Source organism: Oreochromis aureus, linkage group 6, assembly GCF_013358895.1.
Source record: "Oreochromis aureus strain Israel breed Guangdong linkage group 6, ZZ_aureus, whole genome shotgun sequence".
Taxonomy (NCBI): domain Eukaryota; kingdom Metazoa; phylum Chordata; class Actinopteri; order Cichliformes; family Cichlidae; genus Oreochromis; species Oreochromis aureus.
In genome coordinates this window covers 38,767,558-38,786,741 of record NC_052947.1, presented here as the reverse complement: position 1 = coordinate 38,786,741, position 19,184 = coordinate 38,767,558, and the positions used below count along the sequence as shown (strand labels likewise).

Sequence of the window (19,184 nt, the reverse complement as noted above, 5' to 3'; positions counted from 1 at the left end):
TTTTGGCAATAAAGAAAAGTCGGATGTGTGCCTTTTTTTCCTGTCCAGCCCTCACTCACTGGCTGACTCATGGGCGTGTTACAGGATTCAGTGATTCATCATCAGATGGTGAGAATGAGACTCTGGGTGCCTCATCATTTTGTGACCACAAAAATTCATCCAGGGGACTTTACATCAGCTAAACATGCACCGTCCTGTGTCCACAGCAGAGTTTAATCAGTCATTTATAAAGTTTATGGTCTGTATCACGGTTTCTAATTTGATTAAGTAATTCATGATTTATGACCATTTATTTATGTACAGCCTGCTTTCTTACAGTTTATAGGAAATATTTATCAAATTAAAGTTTTAGCTTCAGGTTTCAGCGTGCAGATCCGTCACTGTGAACATCGATGAAAAGGTCTGCGGCTCTCACTGAGGAGGGAAAAATCACACACTGTGGGTTTTTATTGACTAGTTATATTTATTTCCTTTGTATTCAGCTAAATGTTTTCAAACCATTTGATAAACATTGTTTAACCACTTAGTATGGAGCTTTGAGACCTTCGTGGTGGAACAAGACAAACCAGGAGCCTGTGGAGAATAATGAGCTGAGCCACATTTTAGGACTGAGAAAGTCCTTGCTCCAGTTTCACAGGCCTCAGTTTGCTGACTGAAAGGCTGCTCTGGGAGGGGTGGAGGGCTTGGACTGTTGACCCCAGTGCTGACCTCCAGTATGATGGCTACGTGCCGGAAAGCGGCACAAACACCAGTCAACGGGCACATTAGCAGCCCTGTGAGGCTGTACTGCATGTTCAGCTGATCTGTGAACACACAAACAACTGAAGACGTGCGCTCACGATGCATTTCAACTTTGCTGGGATTTAATGTTAACTTTAATTACCGTAAACAATATATGTAGTGTAGTTTTTATTTATTACAGCATGTCAATGAACTACATATCTGTCTGTGTTGTTGATGCGATTCCAGCATCCCAGTTGGCTCCAAAGTTATTTCAGTAATACCTGAAACAAAAAACATGCTGATCACTGAAATTAAAAACTAGATTTTAGAAAAATAGGAACTGAAACAATATTGTGCACTTATAAAACTACAAATAAGAGGTTGAAAAATAGTTAGTTTCTGAGGACACGGTAACATTTTTTAAGTGTTGGCTTTGAGACTGTGGCTTTATTGGGACTCTGCCTCCTTTAATAATTCATGTTTTAAACCTGTGACACACAAAAGACTAAAAACAAATCTGTAAAAGCTAAATCTGAAGCTGTAACCTGTAGACTCAACAACATTTTAAAAGGAATTTTTGGTCATTTTCTGCACTTATTATTAATATAACTAAATTTATTATAGATCCTTCAATCTTCCAGGCCTTTATTTTTGCTTCATTTCATTTTTAATAAATCCCATTTTGATTTTGAAGACTCCATATGGGTTTAAATTTATAATCATTTATTTTTGAGATGAGGAGTTTTTTTCAGATTGAACATCACCTGCCATATACAGTTGGGGGGAGTAGTTCCCATTTGGTTTATGTTTGAAATAAATCTGTTATCTGTAGTTTCAGTAACAAATAAAATACAAAAAAAAAAAACAAGGAAAAAAAAGCAGCATGAGGCATTTTATTTTTACATTTTTTTTTAATTTATTTATTGGCCACCATTTCACGTTTTCCACATTAATTTGGATATGATGGAATGCTTCGTTAGGATTCCCCCTCCCACACCATCGCTGTTCAGCTGACATCACCTCACTCTACTCAAGCTTCCCCTCCCTGCCCCACACACGCACGCACGCACGCACACACACACACACACACACACACACACACACACACACACACACACACACACACACACACACACACAATGAGGCAAAGTAAGGGTGCTGGGCAGAGCCAAAAGGGATGCAGGAGGTACAGTATGGGTGAGGGGTGGGGCTGTTCCAACTGTTCCCTCCCCGCTTCAGATATCAGACACGTCTCTCAGACCGACCCGACCAGTAAACTCAACCAATCTCTGTTTGCTGTAGTAAACACATGAATCTCTGATTAGGCATGAATGCAGTGCAACCCATCAGAATCCCCCACCCGTCCACCCACCAGGTCTGAGAGCGTCCACATGGGCCAACTCTGCCCCAACCGGGCCAAACTGGCAACAGCTGGGCACAATGGTACATTATTTAAAAAAAAAAAAAAAAAAATAGATGACAAGTCCTAAATAATAAAAAACTCAAAGCGAAAGCAATTAAATAAAATACGATTTTCCCCAAAAAGTTAACTTTGTTCCTTTTAGAATAGAGTCAGTAGCCGCGCTGAAACGAGGAGACAGAACCGAAAGATTTGGGAATGAAGAAATGGCAACAGACCACCCCCCCACTGAAAGAAAGGAAATAATTGGTCTCGGCTACAGATGGGGGCTCTTTGTGCTACACCATGGGGGTTATTTTAGTGAAAACATCTACAGGATGGCCCCTTTTCCCCTGAGAGATCAGTCCTTACAAAACCGCCACACAAACCTGTGGTCCTATCAGAGGGAGAAGAACACTGGCAGCAGCCCGCCCCCCCCTTACATACAAACATAGGTTACAACGCTCGATTTGCTGATACCCACACTGAACAAATGAACAGCAAGGACTCTTTAAAAGGAGGGGGGCGTGTGGAAAAACAAACATTTTGAAAACTTGGATCTCAATGCCATTTTTTTCTCTCTTACATTTGGTTCAAAATATACAAGGCAGACAGCTGATGTGGAGCTTTGCAGACAAGGCATTGAGGTCTCCCACAGGAGATGGTGCACTGTTCCACAGGGTCCCGCCAGGTGGGACAAGACCAGTCTGAGCCAGAGGTTGGGAGGTTGCAGATGTGACAGGCAAGGGGGGGGTGGGGTGAAAAAAACAAAACAAAAACCTGCCATGCCAGTGATGGACTGACTAGCTGGCGGGCTGTTATCAGGCCGGCTTACTGACTGACTGAGAGGCAGTTAAAGGGGAATAATTAATGTTCACAGGACAGGGAAGGTCCACAAGGAAGTGAAGGTGGTGATGGTGACTGTTTGGGAGGGTTAGGGCGGGACTCGTCTCCTCTCTCTCCGTTTCTGCCGACGTTTACAACTCATCGTGTTCGTTGTCGTCGTCAGTGCCGTCCTCACTATCGGAGTCGTCTACCAAATCCTGCAGAGCAGAGTACAAGGGTTAGAGATTGAATCAAGTCCAATTTACTAAATATCAACATAAACTACTCAAAGACATGAAAGGAACGCTTTAATTGAAAAATGCTGATATCTACTGATACAGTCCGAGTTAAAGTAAGACTTTGCTTATTGAGACAACTCAACAAATCCTGCTGGAGCTGTGACAAACTACTGAAAATAACCTCCGATGTCACCCCAAAACCCTTTATCACTGAACAAGACCAGGAGTCAACACCATCAAGACACACAGCTCGCCATTTTGATGACATCTCTGCTTTACGTGTCTAGTCTGAGGAGAGTTGTGGTGAGGAGAGGTGTGGGATATGTGAAGATGCTAATGGTGACTGCTACGCTGCACGTGCTGCTTTTTTTGCTGGAGGCTCAGGTCTCCATGCAAAGCCCAGTAAACAGCAACAACAGCTGCAGGAGGCATTAGAGGACTGGGCTGCAATTAGACTTGTGTGAAGGGGGGGCGTGGTGGCAACAGTGGAGTGGGAAGGTGTCAGGAGAAAGTCTCCCATGCTAACGTGCACACCAGAGTGACACAGGGAAGTAGGGTAGAGTATCTCTGCATCTTTAACTGAGGATTCCTCAGAGTTTCAGAAACTTTAACCAAAGTTTTCATTTTCTTCAAATATTTGAATCCATACATGTCGTAATTCTGGCTTTTCTTCAGAAAATTTAAAGATACATTTTGATTAACTGCTTACATCTGGGCAAGATTATTTGGACATCTACATCCGTGAAAGGTCAAACGAGATACCGCCGAGCATAATCTAACTGATGATGTTCAGTGGCGACCATAAGAGTGCCGTCTGTGCACTTAAGAGCACCTTGGTTCAGAGGATCTCACCTCAGGTTCCAGGTCATCGTCATCATCTCCTGCGGGGGCACCGCCTTCTTTGCCGCCACTCTCCAGGAACTTGGTGAAGCCCTCAAGTGTTCTCTCCCCGTTGTAGTCGATCACCTGCAGATGAGACATAATTTCAGAAAGAAAACCAAGAAAGGAAGAGTCTCCTCTCACGGAGGTGCATACTAATCCTCATCCAAAGGACTTATTTCCTTTAGGAAAACACTACAAATAAAGCTGAAAATAAAATCTTGTGCACTGAAAACATAAATTTGACTTTAATACAAAGATTTGGATTTAACAAAGTTAAACTTTTCCATGTTTGTTTCTGAGAAATGCACACAAAACATTTAACTGCAAAGAGAAAATGTGGCTGAGCCTCAACACTGAGTAGATTTGCTTTATTATTTTATAATGTCCAAAGCTGATCTATACACAGGACAATAAAAGTAAAAAAGACAGTCAACTTTTAGAAAACCAGCAAATTTAATTTTAGCATCTTAAATCAGACATAATCATGTCTGTCATTGTAGCCACCTCCAGACTCCTCTGCATGCTTCCACTAATCAGTGTCACAGGCTAATCTGCAGACTTATTACGCGGTGACCCCGGTATATAGCACTCATTTAAGATTCCTGAGAGAAAGTGCCATAGGATGCCTGGCCAATAAAGCGCAAGGCATGTGCAGGCCATCTTAAAGTGAGTGAAGCCATGGAGCAGGAATGCCCAAGAACCGCACACCAACATCATGCTGCAGAAACTTTCAGGAGTGGGCTCATGTTTCTGCACAGGGTTAACGCTGCTAAATCAGGAGGCGGTAATAGCACCGAGGTGACCATAACGGCAATGATTTCACATCCCCCCCAAAAAACAGCAAAGACATAAATAAGATTAGTGTGAGGGTGGAAATGGCTTCTCTCCGGCTCAGTGATCAGACAAAGGACTTTCAGCCGTAACATGCCAACCATTATTAAAACTAGTGTGGTGTGTTCGGGCTGGTGGGAATCATTTATTAATGTTTATTAAAAAGTATTAGTATTTTTGCTCATTTGTTTTTAACTTCGACTCGTCAGCTTTGGCTCATTTTCTGTGAAAAATCAAAATAACACATTTGCAGTGACGTGGCCTCATTTTTAACCCAAATGTGAACATAAATTGCAAATTCAACATTGTTCTGTACTCAGACTGAAACTATTGACCGAGTCACAGTTATACTGACCAGGTTTCATTTCCTTCTATAAACTCAGACGACTTCAAAATCAGAAAGGTCACAGTTTAAGAACGTCCACGTCAGCCATCTCCATCTTTTACATACAGTCTGTTAAAGCCATCAGCACTCACCTTGCGCTCTTCTCCCGCAGGGAAGAACTTCAGAGTGGGGAAACTGTGGACTTTGACAGCATCAATCTCATTGGCTGTGGAGTCCATTTTGGCTACAATAGTGTCGGTGCTGTCCTTGTACTTCTCTCCCAGCTTCTCCCAGATTGGAGCCAGCTGCTTGCAGTGTCCACACCATGGTGCATCTAAATCACCGCAAAGATTATTAAGAGAGGAAAACCAGAATTTTAATGGTGAATAATTTCTGATGAAAAACAGTAACAGCCGTCAGCTCAGGGAAAACAATGAGGTTTAAACTTCTTTGTAACTTTTACAAAACAGGTTAAAAATGACACCCCAGGATGTAGAGTAAACAGCATCAGGACTCTGATGCTTACCAGCTACGGTGGATATAAAGTAGCAGCTGACAAAATCCTTTCTGAAGCCACTGCAGGTTGTGTTTGAGTGTATGCAGTTATCTGCTGGAAGCCCGTCAATAGTGGATTCAATATCTAAGCTAACTTTAGCTAGTGTTGTTCACTGGGAGCAGAAAAGGCCCTGAGGTTACCTCTAACAGCCTGTGGACTGATTTTAAGGCCTTTCACCAAATAGAGTCAAGGAAGGTTTAATTTTTTTAAAGGTGTAAACTGCCCAGACACCAGCAGACATGCTTGTACTTATTTGTTTGTTTAGCATTTATTTGAAACCTCAAAATGTAATTTTATACTGCAGAAAAAAAACCAAAAAAAAAACCCCCTTTTACTCAATATGCATAGAATATTTTTCTTTTTATCTCAGTGAGTAAAATTCAGTTTGAAACGCTCTACAGTATAAAGCTAGAAACAAGTAACCACAGAGTGTGCATGCCACGTGCAGCCTCGGCTTCATGACCTGGCTCTATCCTTTGGCTGGCTAGAAAACGCATCACCTGTCAGGGAATACAGGGCTTTTCCTGATGTTCATACCTCAACATAAACCAGATATGGAAAAATTGTTCCAAAAATAGTACAAATCTGGACAAGGATCACTACTAAACAATCCTACGGCTAAATTTAACCAGAGCTTTTCAGCATCAAGTGTCTGGTAGCAAATTAATTTGCAGAGAGCGTGCATGAGTGAGCCTCGAGAATGAGCAGGTATCTGGCTTAGCTTGGGCAAAGCAAGACGATTTGAGTTTCAGACAAGGGGCTTTGCCAAATCTCACACCCAAGAGTGTGACTGCAAAAATACCCCATCGCCCCAACCTGCTTGCCCCACTTCTGATTTAAGGAAATGTGTGATAAACATGCTGCTCCATAAAATAAAAATGGTTGAAATGCAGAAAGAAGAGAAAGCTCTTACAGAATTCCACAAAGACATTCTTGGAAGGATTGAAGGCAACCTCCTCAAAGTTTTTGCCGACCAAAACTTTGACAGGGTTTTTGTCCCAGTCTTTAGGGATGTCCTGGCTCATGAGGTGGGGCTGTGAGAAACAGACAATCACTTCTTTAAAAAGCACATTCCTACAGGCAAGGATCACACAGATACATTATGGCATTAAGCGGATTAAGGCTGTAATTGCTTGTAAGATTCCACAAAGATGTTTGCACTCTGGATGTGGTCATGCAATCATCTTCACTATGTGATTTATGGAGACTGTAAAGTCCAAAATTAACATTTCTCGTGTCCCTCACCTTGAGTTTGCCCTCAGTGAACAGTTTGCAGAACTCAGTGATGCTTTCTGCAGTGATGGCGTCGCTCTCTGGCTTGTACTTGGTCATCTCGTCCTCCAGAGTGATGAGGCGGATGGCAGGGCACTCCTCTTTCCTCAGGCCAAAGAACTCCAGGATTCTCTGGTTGTCGTCAACGTCACTGTCGATGAAGATGAACAGGATCTGGACAGAAGAGAGAGGGCGGAGTCAGTGAATGATTTTACTCAAAATAGCCCTACTGATGTGTGCGTCAGGGTGTACACAGGTACAAAGAGTCAAGTTTAAGAAGTGCGATTAAATGTTTTGCCAACTTTGGATGTTTACTGGAGAAGTAAACATTCCTTTCCTTCAGAAAGAGACGCTTTTCACCGTCCAAAAACACCAACAACACACCTGATGTGTTTACTTTATTGATAATGTATTTTCAGTCAAGCGTTTTCCTTGAGATCTTCATTGCAGGTCACTGATGGCTGGCTCTCTTCTGCTGGACACTGAGTGCTGCACCTTATTTTCTAGCATGATGGAGAACTCCCACTCTTCCAAATGAGTGATGTGTATCAAGTCAAAATTGTGTGTTCATGTGATTATAGACAGCCTACCTAACTGTTAGAGGTTAATATAGCCAGCCACCTATTGACATTTGTAAACACCTATAATGTCTTTTATGGGCAATGACTACAGACTTTATGGAAAATCCCAACATCCCAAAAGAAAAACCACACCGATGCACTTTACAGCGACAGCTGTGCCGTACCTGACCCTTGAATCCCTCTGCGGCCTTCTTAAACTGGTCCATTTTGTCCTGGAAGTCTGAGGCAGCTTTGGGCAGGAACATGAGGATGTGGGACTTGATTTCTCCGCCGAAGATTTTAGGGGCGGTCTGCAGGAAACAGTTTGACACGTGAGGAAAACATCTGGACAGCAGTATGGTGTGAGAAAACGGGATCTAAATGGTGTGCGCGGCCCCATCGATTACCTGCTCGGTGAACTCAATGACCAGGGGAAGCTGGTTGGCCTTGACAAAGGACAGAAGCGCTTCTTTGGTCAGCTCACCATCGAAGGTATTGCGTCCCTCATCAAACTGCAAAGGAAACATGGAAACATTTTAGATGCAAATATTACCCACCTGGTGTCACATCTAGTCTGCCTGTGAACACTGGACATAGATTTCCCAGACGAAGCACTTTAAAGTCGCCCGGTAACCCCCAGCAGACCGAACAGACTTTTATCGGTTGTTAAGAATAGGAGTGGTGCAGCTGTGCCAGGCAGCTCTTACTGGCACAATAGCAGAGAGGACATTTGGCCTGTGGCATACTGCCAGCCTCAATGGCACTGAAACTTAAGCTTTGAAATCCTCTGTCAAATAAACAAGTGAAAGACTCCCAGCTGTTTATTAAAACTGAGCCCCTGCTTTGGGAGCGTTTGCTTAAGAGCTGCACACATGTCAGCGGTGTTTGTGCTAGTATGAAGTTACCAACAGGTTTCAGAGGCCAGACAATGGCACGAGGAGGACTAAGCACTTGTACATGTGCCAAAAAGAAAGATCACCCAACACCCTAAGGGCCGAACACTTATGATGTGAAGTTGCTGCAGCATGAAGCAACTTCACGCTGCAGCAACAAGGACTGCATGAAATTGTTTTTTTTGTTTTTTTTATTACAGATCACCTTCCAACTATCAAACACAAGGACAGAGCTGTCTGTTTTTAATTTATTAAGTACACACCAATGTCAGAAATAGGCCAGTAGCTGTCCTGCAGTACGTGGACACACACGTGCAGTATCACAGTTTAAGGTTAAGTTTGAAAACACAGTTATGTTTGCCAGATTATTTTCCATCTATCAAGATTAAAGCTGCTTTCCTGGCTCTGCTGACAGCATAAAGTTATGAAAAACTCAACATCCCATTGGTTTAGAAACCTGAAGCTTCAGATGTTTCTAACAACATTAAAGCTTGCTCCGAGTGTTCATATTTTTTTTAGAGGTGGCTCTAAATACTGACAAACTAGCAGGGCAAAATGTTCGAGTGGTACATTTCTTAATAAATAATCACGCATGATGCGGTTTAAAGTTTTGAGTGTGATCACTCCGATTAACTGGTGTGATTAAGCTGTGTGATTAACCTAGCTACTGCTAGCTGCCTGCTCGACCTCAACTCGATTATTCTGTCACCAAACCGGATCTCGGCACCTTGTTTGTGTTAACATTGTTTGCTGTGCTGCAGCAGTTTAACAAGTTTATGCTTCACTTCTTCTCTGTTACATTTGGCGCTTGTTAGCAGGCATTTGTGCACGTGTGTTGTACCATCACAATTTACAGATGCAGCTTCCTAACAGAGCCTTCCTAGCGTCAGCCGTTTGTCATTACAGCCGCCTTTGACTCCAAAAAACTAATATGGCAGCAACCACTGCACCAAAGGTTAGTCCAGAAACCAACGCAAGGCATCACAGCGGCTTTTTGATTTGGTTTGAGTTGAGTTTCCAGGATTTGCTCATAGTTCAGATTGAAAATGTTTAGGTTTCTTGAGTTTCAGTGTTGATCATTTCTCAGGGGAAAAACTCAGTCATGTAGACATCAAACATCTCAATAACCACATTTAACAAAGTCTCATCAGGGAGAAATCAAACTGACAACGGCTAAAACTAAAATGATATTAACTACATTATTTTAGCTTTAGGTACATTAGACTGTTTGAGTTACTTTTTTTCTAAACTCTAGTTTGTTTTTATTTTAGTGAAAATGTTTTCATACCCATTCTTAGGTTTTAAGGAGAGTTTTTAAATCAAGTAATCTGCCATTGTTTTTACATGTTCTTTAAATTTGTGCCCATTTGAATTTCTTATGTAACTGACCTGATTTTGAGGTTAAAATTGACATCATGTGAACACACTTGGCCAATAAAACATCCACAGACTTTTCATAACTGATATTTGCCTATTGTAAATTTTCAACGGTTTTCATTTCCATAGGTTCCTCATGTTACATGGTTACCACTTCTGAAAGATCCTCTGGACTTTGAGCCAATCTGATGAATCAACAGGCTGACTGTACTGCAGATAACAAACTGATCTCTGACCAACTGCACATGAGATGGCTGTAGTCAATGACCTCTTGTGTAAATTATAGTGAGTTTTATTACCTATACAGGCTTATAGGAAGGCCTTCAAATTCCATGCATTCCTCTGCTTTTAGCCAACGGGGGCTGCTTGGAGTCAGACCGTAACCTAACAACATGCACGACCGTGAGGGCGAGCAAAGTGCACGTCTTAAAGGTTCAAGTAGCTCAAACGAGCCAAGTTTAGCACCAGAGAACGGATACTGTGGGTTCAACAGCATCAAATTACAGAGGTGTGGATCAGAGACACAGCTGTGGCGTCTTCTGCAGGTCCACTGTAAATACTCACACATGGAAGTGTGTGTTTCACAGGCACAAACAACATATTTACAATGTATTCCGATTACACCTCAGACCGAGTAACATCTTTAAATGAAGCCAGTAAGAGAACTGTGTCTTCGTGATGTCCTGTGAACACAGTATGTCCGCATGTTTGTGTACAAACAGACGCAAGAGAATATTTGAGAGTCACCTTCTTGAAGAGGACAATGCTGTCCTTGGACACTTCAAACTTGGAGTAAACTGCATCATTAGAGGTCTTGGCGAAGGGAATGTCATCTATGGCCTGAGCTGCTTTTTCATAGGCCTGGGCACCAGCAGACTCTGCATCCTAAAAGACAAACAGCAATCCTCTGACTGAAACTTGCAGTAGCTTCAAACTGCTTTGAAAGCAAAAAGTAAAATATATGTATATTTTTAAAGGAAAAGCAGGAATCAGGACCAATCTTCTGCTTTTAGAGATGATACCCTAAACACATTTCAGTTATAGAGATCCGAATCGCACCTTGAAGAATCCGATGACTGCCACCTCATTATCAGCGATCAGAGACTCCGCGTCGGTGACCTCGTTCAGGGTGGCGACGGCGGGCCCTGTGCGCTTCTTCAGCCAGCTGACGATGTCATCTGCCTGCCTGCCAGCTGAAACAAAACAGTAATTCAAACTCTTTAGTTTGGATTTCAATAGAAATAGCTGATCTTAAGTGGGGGAAAAAAATGGGTACATGAATATTAATTCGAAAAACCTCCATATGCGTGCCTCTTCTTTGCCCACTTAGCTGAACCCCAGCGATTGTGCTGCTGAGAGTACGAGTCAGAGCAGTGCTAAAGTTCATTATTTTATAAATAAAAGTCATTAATTTTAATGCATTTTATTATTTTGATACATTTAGCTGTTAGAATATTGTTGAAAGCAGTTTTGTAAGAGCCAAACCGTTACCCAAACACAGTCTAACTTTAACCAACAACAGAGTCTTAAACAAAATGAAGCCAACATCAGTGCCAAATACCACCAGTTCCTCTACTGGCCATTAAAGGCGCCATTAATTCCCATAAACCTCCAACTTCACAATACATAAAAAAGGCCTGTCAGTAAAGTTTCAGAAATTTACATCACATTTTCATAAATCTCTCACTCTACCATCTCAACCAAGCATGAACAGTTTTATTGAATAGTTATTTATATTAACATCAAAAAAAAAAAAAGTCAGCATTTTAACATTTTTTTAAAAGTTATTATAAATAAAAATAACATACCGGCAAACAAAATGCCAACTTCATTCTTTACATTGCATGCATGTTTTACCCTACAGTCCGTGTGTATAAAAACACCTGTGCGCATTTTGTTTAATTTTTCCTTTTTGGCCTAAATTTGTTTTTGTTACACAACTCACGTCATCAGATCATGTTGTAGTAAGAGTTTCAAGAAAGGTGCAATCTGCATGCTGAACAGGGACCATCACATATTTAAAGAGTTTATTCTTACAATGTCCTCTTTGTATACCCAAAAACATTAGTAACACTATTCCTAAAAGTTCAGTGCACCAATTCGTTTTAAGTACAAAACTATTTAAAAAGCACCAATGAAACCATCTTGGATCAGGCAGACCTAGATGAAATTTTTTTGGGGGGGTGGATTGAAGTGAATTTGCACAGCACTTCCTGTGGTCACACGCAACACACTGAGGCAGAAAGACAACCGACTCACTTTATGGGTGTGAACACTTAAGTGCCTTTGCCAGTTAAAATTTTTGCACTTCTGCAATTTCTGAAACCTAACTGCTCTTTACAACTTCAACTCATGCTCAGTTGTTTCCCCTTTCACATTTAAGCACCTCAGCAGTTTAATCACCACACAATGATAGAAAAATAAAACTCTGTACGCCACGTTTGTGAGGCTGTTAAAACACGTTTACTTTCTGTGGGTTTTACTTAAACTGAACTTAAGAGGCTGGACTGGTGATGCAACAGCAGTTTCACTAAGAAAAACGTTTATGAGGCGATTCAGCACGTAGTCTTGGTGCAGCACTTTGAGGTCTCAGGCAGTGCGTGGGAGACGGGAGGCGGCTTTTTTTTTTTTTTTTTTTTTTTTTAAAGTCAGAGTAGTCATTTCCACAAAAACACTTCCCAACCTGCTCTCTTCTCCTGCAGCTGAAAACTGAGCCAGGCCAGCAGAGGAGACGTGAAGAAATGCACATACCTCGACCACGTCTCAGAGGCAGCGTGAAGGGAACGTGCGGAGCAAGGCCCGCCCACTGCCCGTCTAATGCAGCCGATTGGCTGGCTCATGTTTGGGCTGCTGTGCAGATCATATTACTTAGGAGTCACTCGGGCCCGGCTTCAGTAATTTAATCTAAACCCCTAACCCTGTCATAACATCATTTTTATGACATAATAGTCAGTCACTATGTTGAGACAGAACTTACTTAAGATTGCATCATTTCAGAGGCAAGAACACTCCAATTCAACAAAGAGCATTGAAGGAGAAAAGTCACAAAGCAGCAATGCACCATCATCTCAGTATTTTAGCACCAGCTGAGAAACATGCTGAATGATGCTGAAATAAACCCTATAAAAGTAGATGTGTGGATGTGATTCTTGAGGAGAAAGTGGAAAGCTAAAAAAAATAAAAAAAATAAAGTGAAAGTCAACAGTTTCTAAAATTACTAGAAGCTACTTTCAGGTGCTCCCTTATTCACAGGAGATCGTCACAGCGGGTAACTCTGCACGTTTGGCAGATTTTTACACCGGTGCCCTTCCTGAAGAACCCCCAGGGGATTGGTGTCTCCTCCCAGTGCTACAAAGACAAACACTGTTGTTCTAATAGTTCTATTAAAAAGTATAAAACAAATCCAGATTATTATATACACAAGAAAGCTATGGATTGTGACTGGCTGTTATGGCTCTCTGAAATGTAAAAACCAAAAAACAAACCCCCCCCAAACACAATGTAGAAGTGTAACAAAGGATAAACTTCAGATTTCTCATCAGTTATTCTCAAAGTGTGTAGTTCATATAAATTTCATCGTGAGGCAAAAATTAAACTGAGGTATGAACATTTAGGATATCAGTTTGTGTTGTGCCGTTTCTATTATATTGCACGCAAAACAGGTCGGTGGAATGAACGAAATCTTCATACATCTTTGTGTATACTAATTTTTCTTCTTCACATTTATTTAAAGTGTTAAATTATATATTTATAGTATTTTCTGGTTGTTGACACTTCAGAAAAACTAAAATTTAAAATAATAAATCTCTCCACATGAAACTATGACACGACCATCTGGTTTAATCACAGATGATTAAAATTTACTTTAAGAGTCCGCTCGTAGACAATAAGGCCTGTGATTCTTGCAGCTTGCCATCCTTTATGAATCAGCTACTGTTAATCAAAGCTGATGTTTCTGCTTAAATATGAAAAATAATCATGTGATGGATGAATCAGGAAGGTCATGGTGTAACTGATAAGACTATCAGGAAGCTGACGTGGAAGTTTGTCATCATTTCCATAAGTCCATCCTTCCCCGAGCTGACGGGGACCTACGCGAGTAGTTGACTAGATGACTAAACGTTACTGCACTCACTACACTTAAATTATTCTAGCTTTATAAACAGCATGGATGTAGATTTCTTTCTACGAGGGCTCTGGTGATCCTACTCCAGAAATGTTTTAATCCACCATTCTGCTTTATATTAGGCCGTTTGTGTGTCTTGATTTGGCAGGAATCCTGCTCATGTGTGTATGCGACACCTGTTCACAGCAATGAAACTTCATAATTATTTAGCAAATCTTGGGTTTATTAGCTTGTTTATGCAACATTTCTACTCCTGTACAAAAGATGTGAGCCTTCCTCATGTCTGTGCTTTGGTTTGATTTTTAGGAATAATGTTTTTCTGATGTTATCAAGTCTGGAAACAAGGACAGCCTACATTTAGCATGGGGGCCACAAACAAGAATACATGCAAACCCCCAGAAACAGTCACTCACAACTTAATTGGCTTTGACCTCTGAAAAAGTCATTCCTGGAGCTTCTGTTCCTTCATGTTTGTCAGCCTGCTAGAACAGAGGCAGTACAGCCACCGGTTTGCATCACAACACTGTTTGATAGAGATAACCAAAGCAGATTCATGACGGTCATCGAGTACAGACTCACTGCTGAAGGAAACGAGAGGCTTTCTCGTTTTAATAATCAGTGGAATCCCTAATAGTTCAGACAGATGACAGCCGATGAAGCTGCGCAGTTCTGCAATATTTTGATCTAGAAAATGAACGGCTGTTTGTTGACCGAGTTGAGGCTACAGCACGCCCGCTTTGCTGGCTGCTTTGTCCTCACACTCATTTATGCTCGCTGTTATAGTGTGAGTAGCTGCTGCAGTATGCTCCTTAATGACACATGTCACCCCCAAGGTAATATCTCCCTTTGTATAGTCTGAATCTCTGAACTTTAGTACAGATATAATTTAAAAATGGACACAATCGCCTCTGTCTTTAATCCAGCTGCAGTGGCACAAAATGCCAAGTTACAAAGATCGAGAGGACCACAACCAGCTGAAACGGCAGTTTGACACTGTGTGCATGTGAATAACTCAGTGTTAACCGTTTAAATGCTTTTACTTCGCCCCCCCCTCCTCCTCCCCCCCCCTCCCCCTCCCCTCACTCCCATTTTAATTACTTGGAAATCAGCAGCCAGGAACAACTGTGGTCCACCCCAATTTTTAAACTAAAACTTGTGAATGAGATGCATCCATCCCCACTTACCTGAGTACTCTTTGGGAGATTCCTTGTCTCCACCCTTGAAGAACTTGATGGTGGGGTATCCCCGGACGCCGTACTCTTGGGCGAGTTCGGTTTCCTCTGTGGCATCCACTTTACCCAGGCGGATGTCTGAACCCTCTGCCTTTAGCATGCCAGCAGCCTTGGCATACTCTGGAGCCAGGGCCTTGCAGTGACCACACCATGGGGCATCTGAGGAAACCATACAGAGAAAGGTTTGTATCGCTACCGAGAATGATATCAGATCATAATTGTGGAAAACAAAAATGTGACAAAGAACAAACCACATGAGAATTTGTATTAATCAGCAAATTAAAAAGCTACATTCATCCAAACCATCCATCGGCCATTTCCGCATCACCTTCTGTCCTTATATGGGGATGATTGATAAGATTTAATTTGCAGTCAGTTCTGATTATAGGTTCAGTTCTTTAGAGAATATTTTACTGATGCCAGATCTTTTCTGTGGAGCTTAGTTTTTTTTGTTTTTGCCTCAGTGCTTCTGTGATGAAAACTATGTAGAGACTGTAGAAAGTCTATTGAAATAGGACTCAGATGTTCAAAAGCTCCACTGCAATGAGCCTGATGTCTTTTTGCAAAATTGTTGCTGTCAGAAAAAGACAGCAGCACTGATGAAAGTGCTGGAGTGCCTGGAGGCATTCGATCCTGATTGATAGGACACTCCAAAGCGGTTCTGAATTTCCATCCCCATTTCATCTCTTGGATCCAGCTTCACAAATTTGTACAAGCTGATTTTTGCTCAAGGATGCTGTGTGAGTGGGATTAAAGTATTTGAGTCTTCCTTCGCTTGGCACAAAGGGATAATAAAGAGGTTTTCCTAAACAATCAATTCTGTTTATCATCATTTAAAAAACAAAACAAAACAAAAAACCCCCCCCAAAAAACATGGCCAATATAGTGTCCTGTTATTCTATAGTGAAAATATCTGAATGTTTTAGAGCAACTTAAAGTGAAATTAGCAGCTTTCTTAAAGGATGTTTGTACTTTTAATGATTCCCTTAAGGATCCATAATATATCTGTGTGTGGATGAGGAAAGAAGGTTGGTGGTTCAATCCCTGACTCCTTCAGTCTGTATATTAAACATCCTTAGACAAGATACAGAAATCAGAGTTGAGACAGTGTGCGAGTGCCTGACTTAGTGTGGCTCAGAGTAAAAATACTTTGAATGCTCAATTAGAAGGCACCATTAAAATATCACTCATTTACCAAAATAAAAAATTATGAAACTGTGAGGTGTGTGTGTGTGTGTGTGTGTGTGTGTGTGCGGACGTTCGTGCGCATCCGTGCGTGTGTGGGTGGGTATTGCAAGAGAAAAACCTTTTACAACATTAAAGTTACACATTTAAACGTTTCCTAAGATTAAAATGATAATAATAGTAATAACTTGAACACTAAGATTAGAGATAATCTTAGATTATAAAGACATAATTTTGCTGAAAAACAAAACCTTGTGTGTGCCTCTCTCCTCTTGTTTCACGTTCAGTCGTTAAGTGTACTTATACACTTGGAACCGATAAACCTGCTTATCAGAAAGGCCACGTCAACTAATGACCTCATTTTTTTTTAAAACTTCTTGACAAAGAACAAAACTTCCTTGTACCACTGGGGTCATTACAAACACATACAGTTGAACTTTTGTGAAGTACACGTCAACCTAGCTCCACGCACGCAGAGATCCCGCCCAGCTGAGGAGGACGTGGGCAAACAAAGCCCTTCATCCCTCCCATCCCGAGAGCCGACTGGTCCAATCAGCTGTCACACACTTTGTGAATCAGGTCAACAATCAGACAAAAGTGAAGCGGGACGGGCCTGCAAAGCCCAAACCAAAGAGTTTAATCAGCCAATTCAATCGGGAAATGAATTATCAGGAGGTGCAAGAAAAGCGAAAGCTACCGCATGAAACCGCAACAGCCGATCGAAACCTAACTTGACCCATTTATCTACTCTCCACCATCCCAGCTTTCCTGAATTTTACAATTTGGCCATTGAAATTAGGGGGAAATTTTGTAATAATAAAAAAATACCTTATTTAAAAAACTCGGTATATTTCCCCGATTATAAGATACACTAAATACTCACAACTAACACAGACTTCTGTGACTTCAGAGAAAACTCACTGCCTTTTGCTATGTGCACAGCAACTTCCTCAGACACCCCCAAAGGCCCAATCTGAGGCGTGCAAAAACCCCCTTTGTGGCCTTAATAATGCTCTTAAAGCAACAGATGGATCTCCAAGTACGGCACTGCACAATTTCTATACAATTCACCAGAGATAAAGCTAATTTAAGGAAATACTATATTCGCACAGATGTTACAAACTGGTTGAGGTTTGCAGAAAATAAATCTGAGGGTCACTGCCAAGTTTTGCTTCCGCGGCAGAGTCCCGTTACACTTCGGTGTTAGCTTGACTAATTTTACCATCACAGCGAGAAAACAGCCCGATGATCAAGGCTCTCTGTTTCATTAAAGGAATAACTACAGTAGCTCTGCAGCTCGGTCAATTAGAGTCACGCATGAATGCAAAACCAAATCCCACGTCGGTGAGTTAGCTAACCAGCAGCAACTTATCTCAAGTGTCAAAGTTTAATGCTAACATTATGTCAGGCTTAACTCGGCTAGCTTAGCTCTGCACGAGAGGAGACCGGAGCGGGAGGCTTAGCTTGAGCTGGAGACCTTTTAAAGGCAGTCAGAACCACTTACAGAACTCAACCAGGATGTTGGGGTGAGCCTGGAGAGCCTCGTTGAAGTTACTCTTCTTCAGCACCAGGACATCTTCTTCCTCGGCTATTTCAGCGTTGATGGCCACAGCCAGTGTGCAGAAAATCAGAAACTTCAACATCGTCGCCGTCGAGTTTTCTTCCCTAAAATAGACGAAAGGTTCAGACGAGCTCGGCTACGGCTGGGGTGGAGGAACAGGTGTTAGTTTCAGGTCCGTTTCCCCTCGTTTAAGGTTGGGAGAGTAGCTGGTATTTTGTGTCTACCGCTACTAACGTGGCAGTGCACGCAGAAACCGGAGGGTCAGGCGTAGTGCGCATGCGCCTTTATGAGGCACAAAGCAGTTCGTGTTGAATTGTGACTGGATCGCAGCGGACTGCACCTGGAAGTGAAAGAGAGGCGCTCCCTGCACACATCAGCCCGCCGAGAGCAGGAAAACTGGATGGGAAGGTTTTAACTGCCCACACTTTTTAAACAGGAAAAAAAAAACCTCAACTATGTAATTATATTTTATAGGTTTACTTTATTAGAGTATATTACAGCGCACGAGCCACAAGTGCAATATGTGAAATATAGTATAGTGAAACATCGGAATTTACTGAATGCCTTTTCTTTTTTTCACGGCTCTTGGCGGTGGGGGGAATATAAGTCTAAACTGATGCAACCAGCTGGGGGGTGGAAACCCGGTGTTTGCAAAGAGGACAGAGCAAAGTCTGAATGATGACTAACACTTATCTGCCACATTGATTTTTACATTAACACCTCCATTGCAGCCTGGTTTGACAACAAAACTGAACAAATAAACGGAACTTTCTGTACTCACTCTGGATAATCCCCAGAACTCTGTGTCAATAGTTGGTGAAAGGGAAATCTGGTGGGATGGTGCTAGAGAAATCTTTGCAATGCACATATTTTAAACCAAATAAAACTAAAACAGCTGCGATGGTGAGATACGGGCATACATGAGAACATGAGTCATCTGAGAAAATTTTAGTGTATGTTTTACAACCTCCTTTACTAAGAAGTCAGGACACACACTGTAAAATGTCAAGAAAAGTGCAATGTGATTATCTTTAAATTATCAAAAGACCTTTAGTTGATTTAAACCAGATGAAAGACAATGTTTAAAGTGAGAAGTGTTCTTTTTTTCAAAAATGCATGTTATTTAAAAAAAAAAAAATTTATTCCACCAAAACATTTTAAATATGTTATGAGGCATGTTTACCACTGTGTTGCATCA

At 41.6% G+C, this 19,184-nt stretch overlaps 1 protein-coding gene across 1 annotated transcript; it reads right to left on the bottom strand.

Moving 5' to 3' along the window:
• Nucleotides 1-1,614: 1,614 nt before the first annotated feature.
• Nucleotides 1,615-18,264, bottom strand: p4hb (prolyl 4-hydroxylase, beta polypeptide). The gene is made up of 11 exons (XM_031754241.2): nt 17,930-18,264; nt 15,193-15,399; nt 10,942-11,075; nt 10,630-10,767; nt 8,020-8,124; nt 7,798-7,923; nt 7,026-7,226; nt 6,694-6,814; nt 5,377-5,558; nt 4,039-4,152; nt 1,615-3,165 (listed from the first exon to the last, which is right to left on the bottom strand). The coding sequence occupies exons 1-11, from the start codon at nt 18,066-18,068 to the stop codon at nt 3,100-3,102; spliced, it is 1,533 nt and encodes a 510-aa protein (XP_031610101.1). The 5' UTR covers nt 18,069-18,264; the 3' UTR covers nt 1,615-3,099.
• Nucleotides 18,265-19,184: the final 920 nt, after the last annotated feature.

Bases quoted from the DNA above. Each gene is read 5' to 3' on its own strand.
- p4hb (XM_031754241.2), bottom strand. From the start codon at position 18,068: ATGTTGAAGTTTCTGATTTTCTGCACACTGGCTGTGGCCATCAACGCT. The intron at 8,125-10,629 runs GTGACTCTCAAA...TTTCCTTTGCAG, and splicing joins GCATTGTCCTCTTCAAGAAG to TTTGATGAGGGACGCAATAC. The intron at 5,559-6,693 runs GTAAGAGCTTTC...GCGGTGATTTAG, and splicing joins GAATGTCTTTGTGGAATTCT to ATGCACCATGGTGTGGACAC.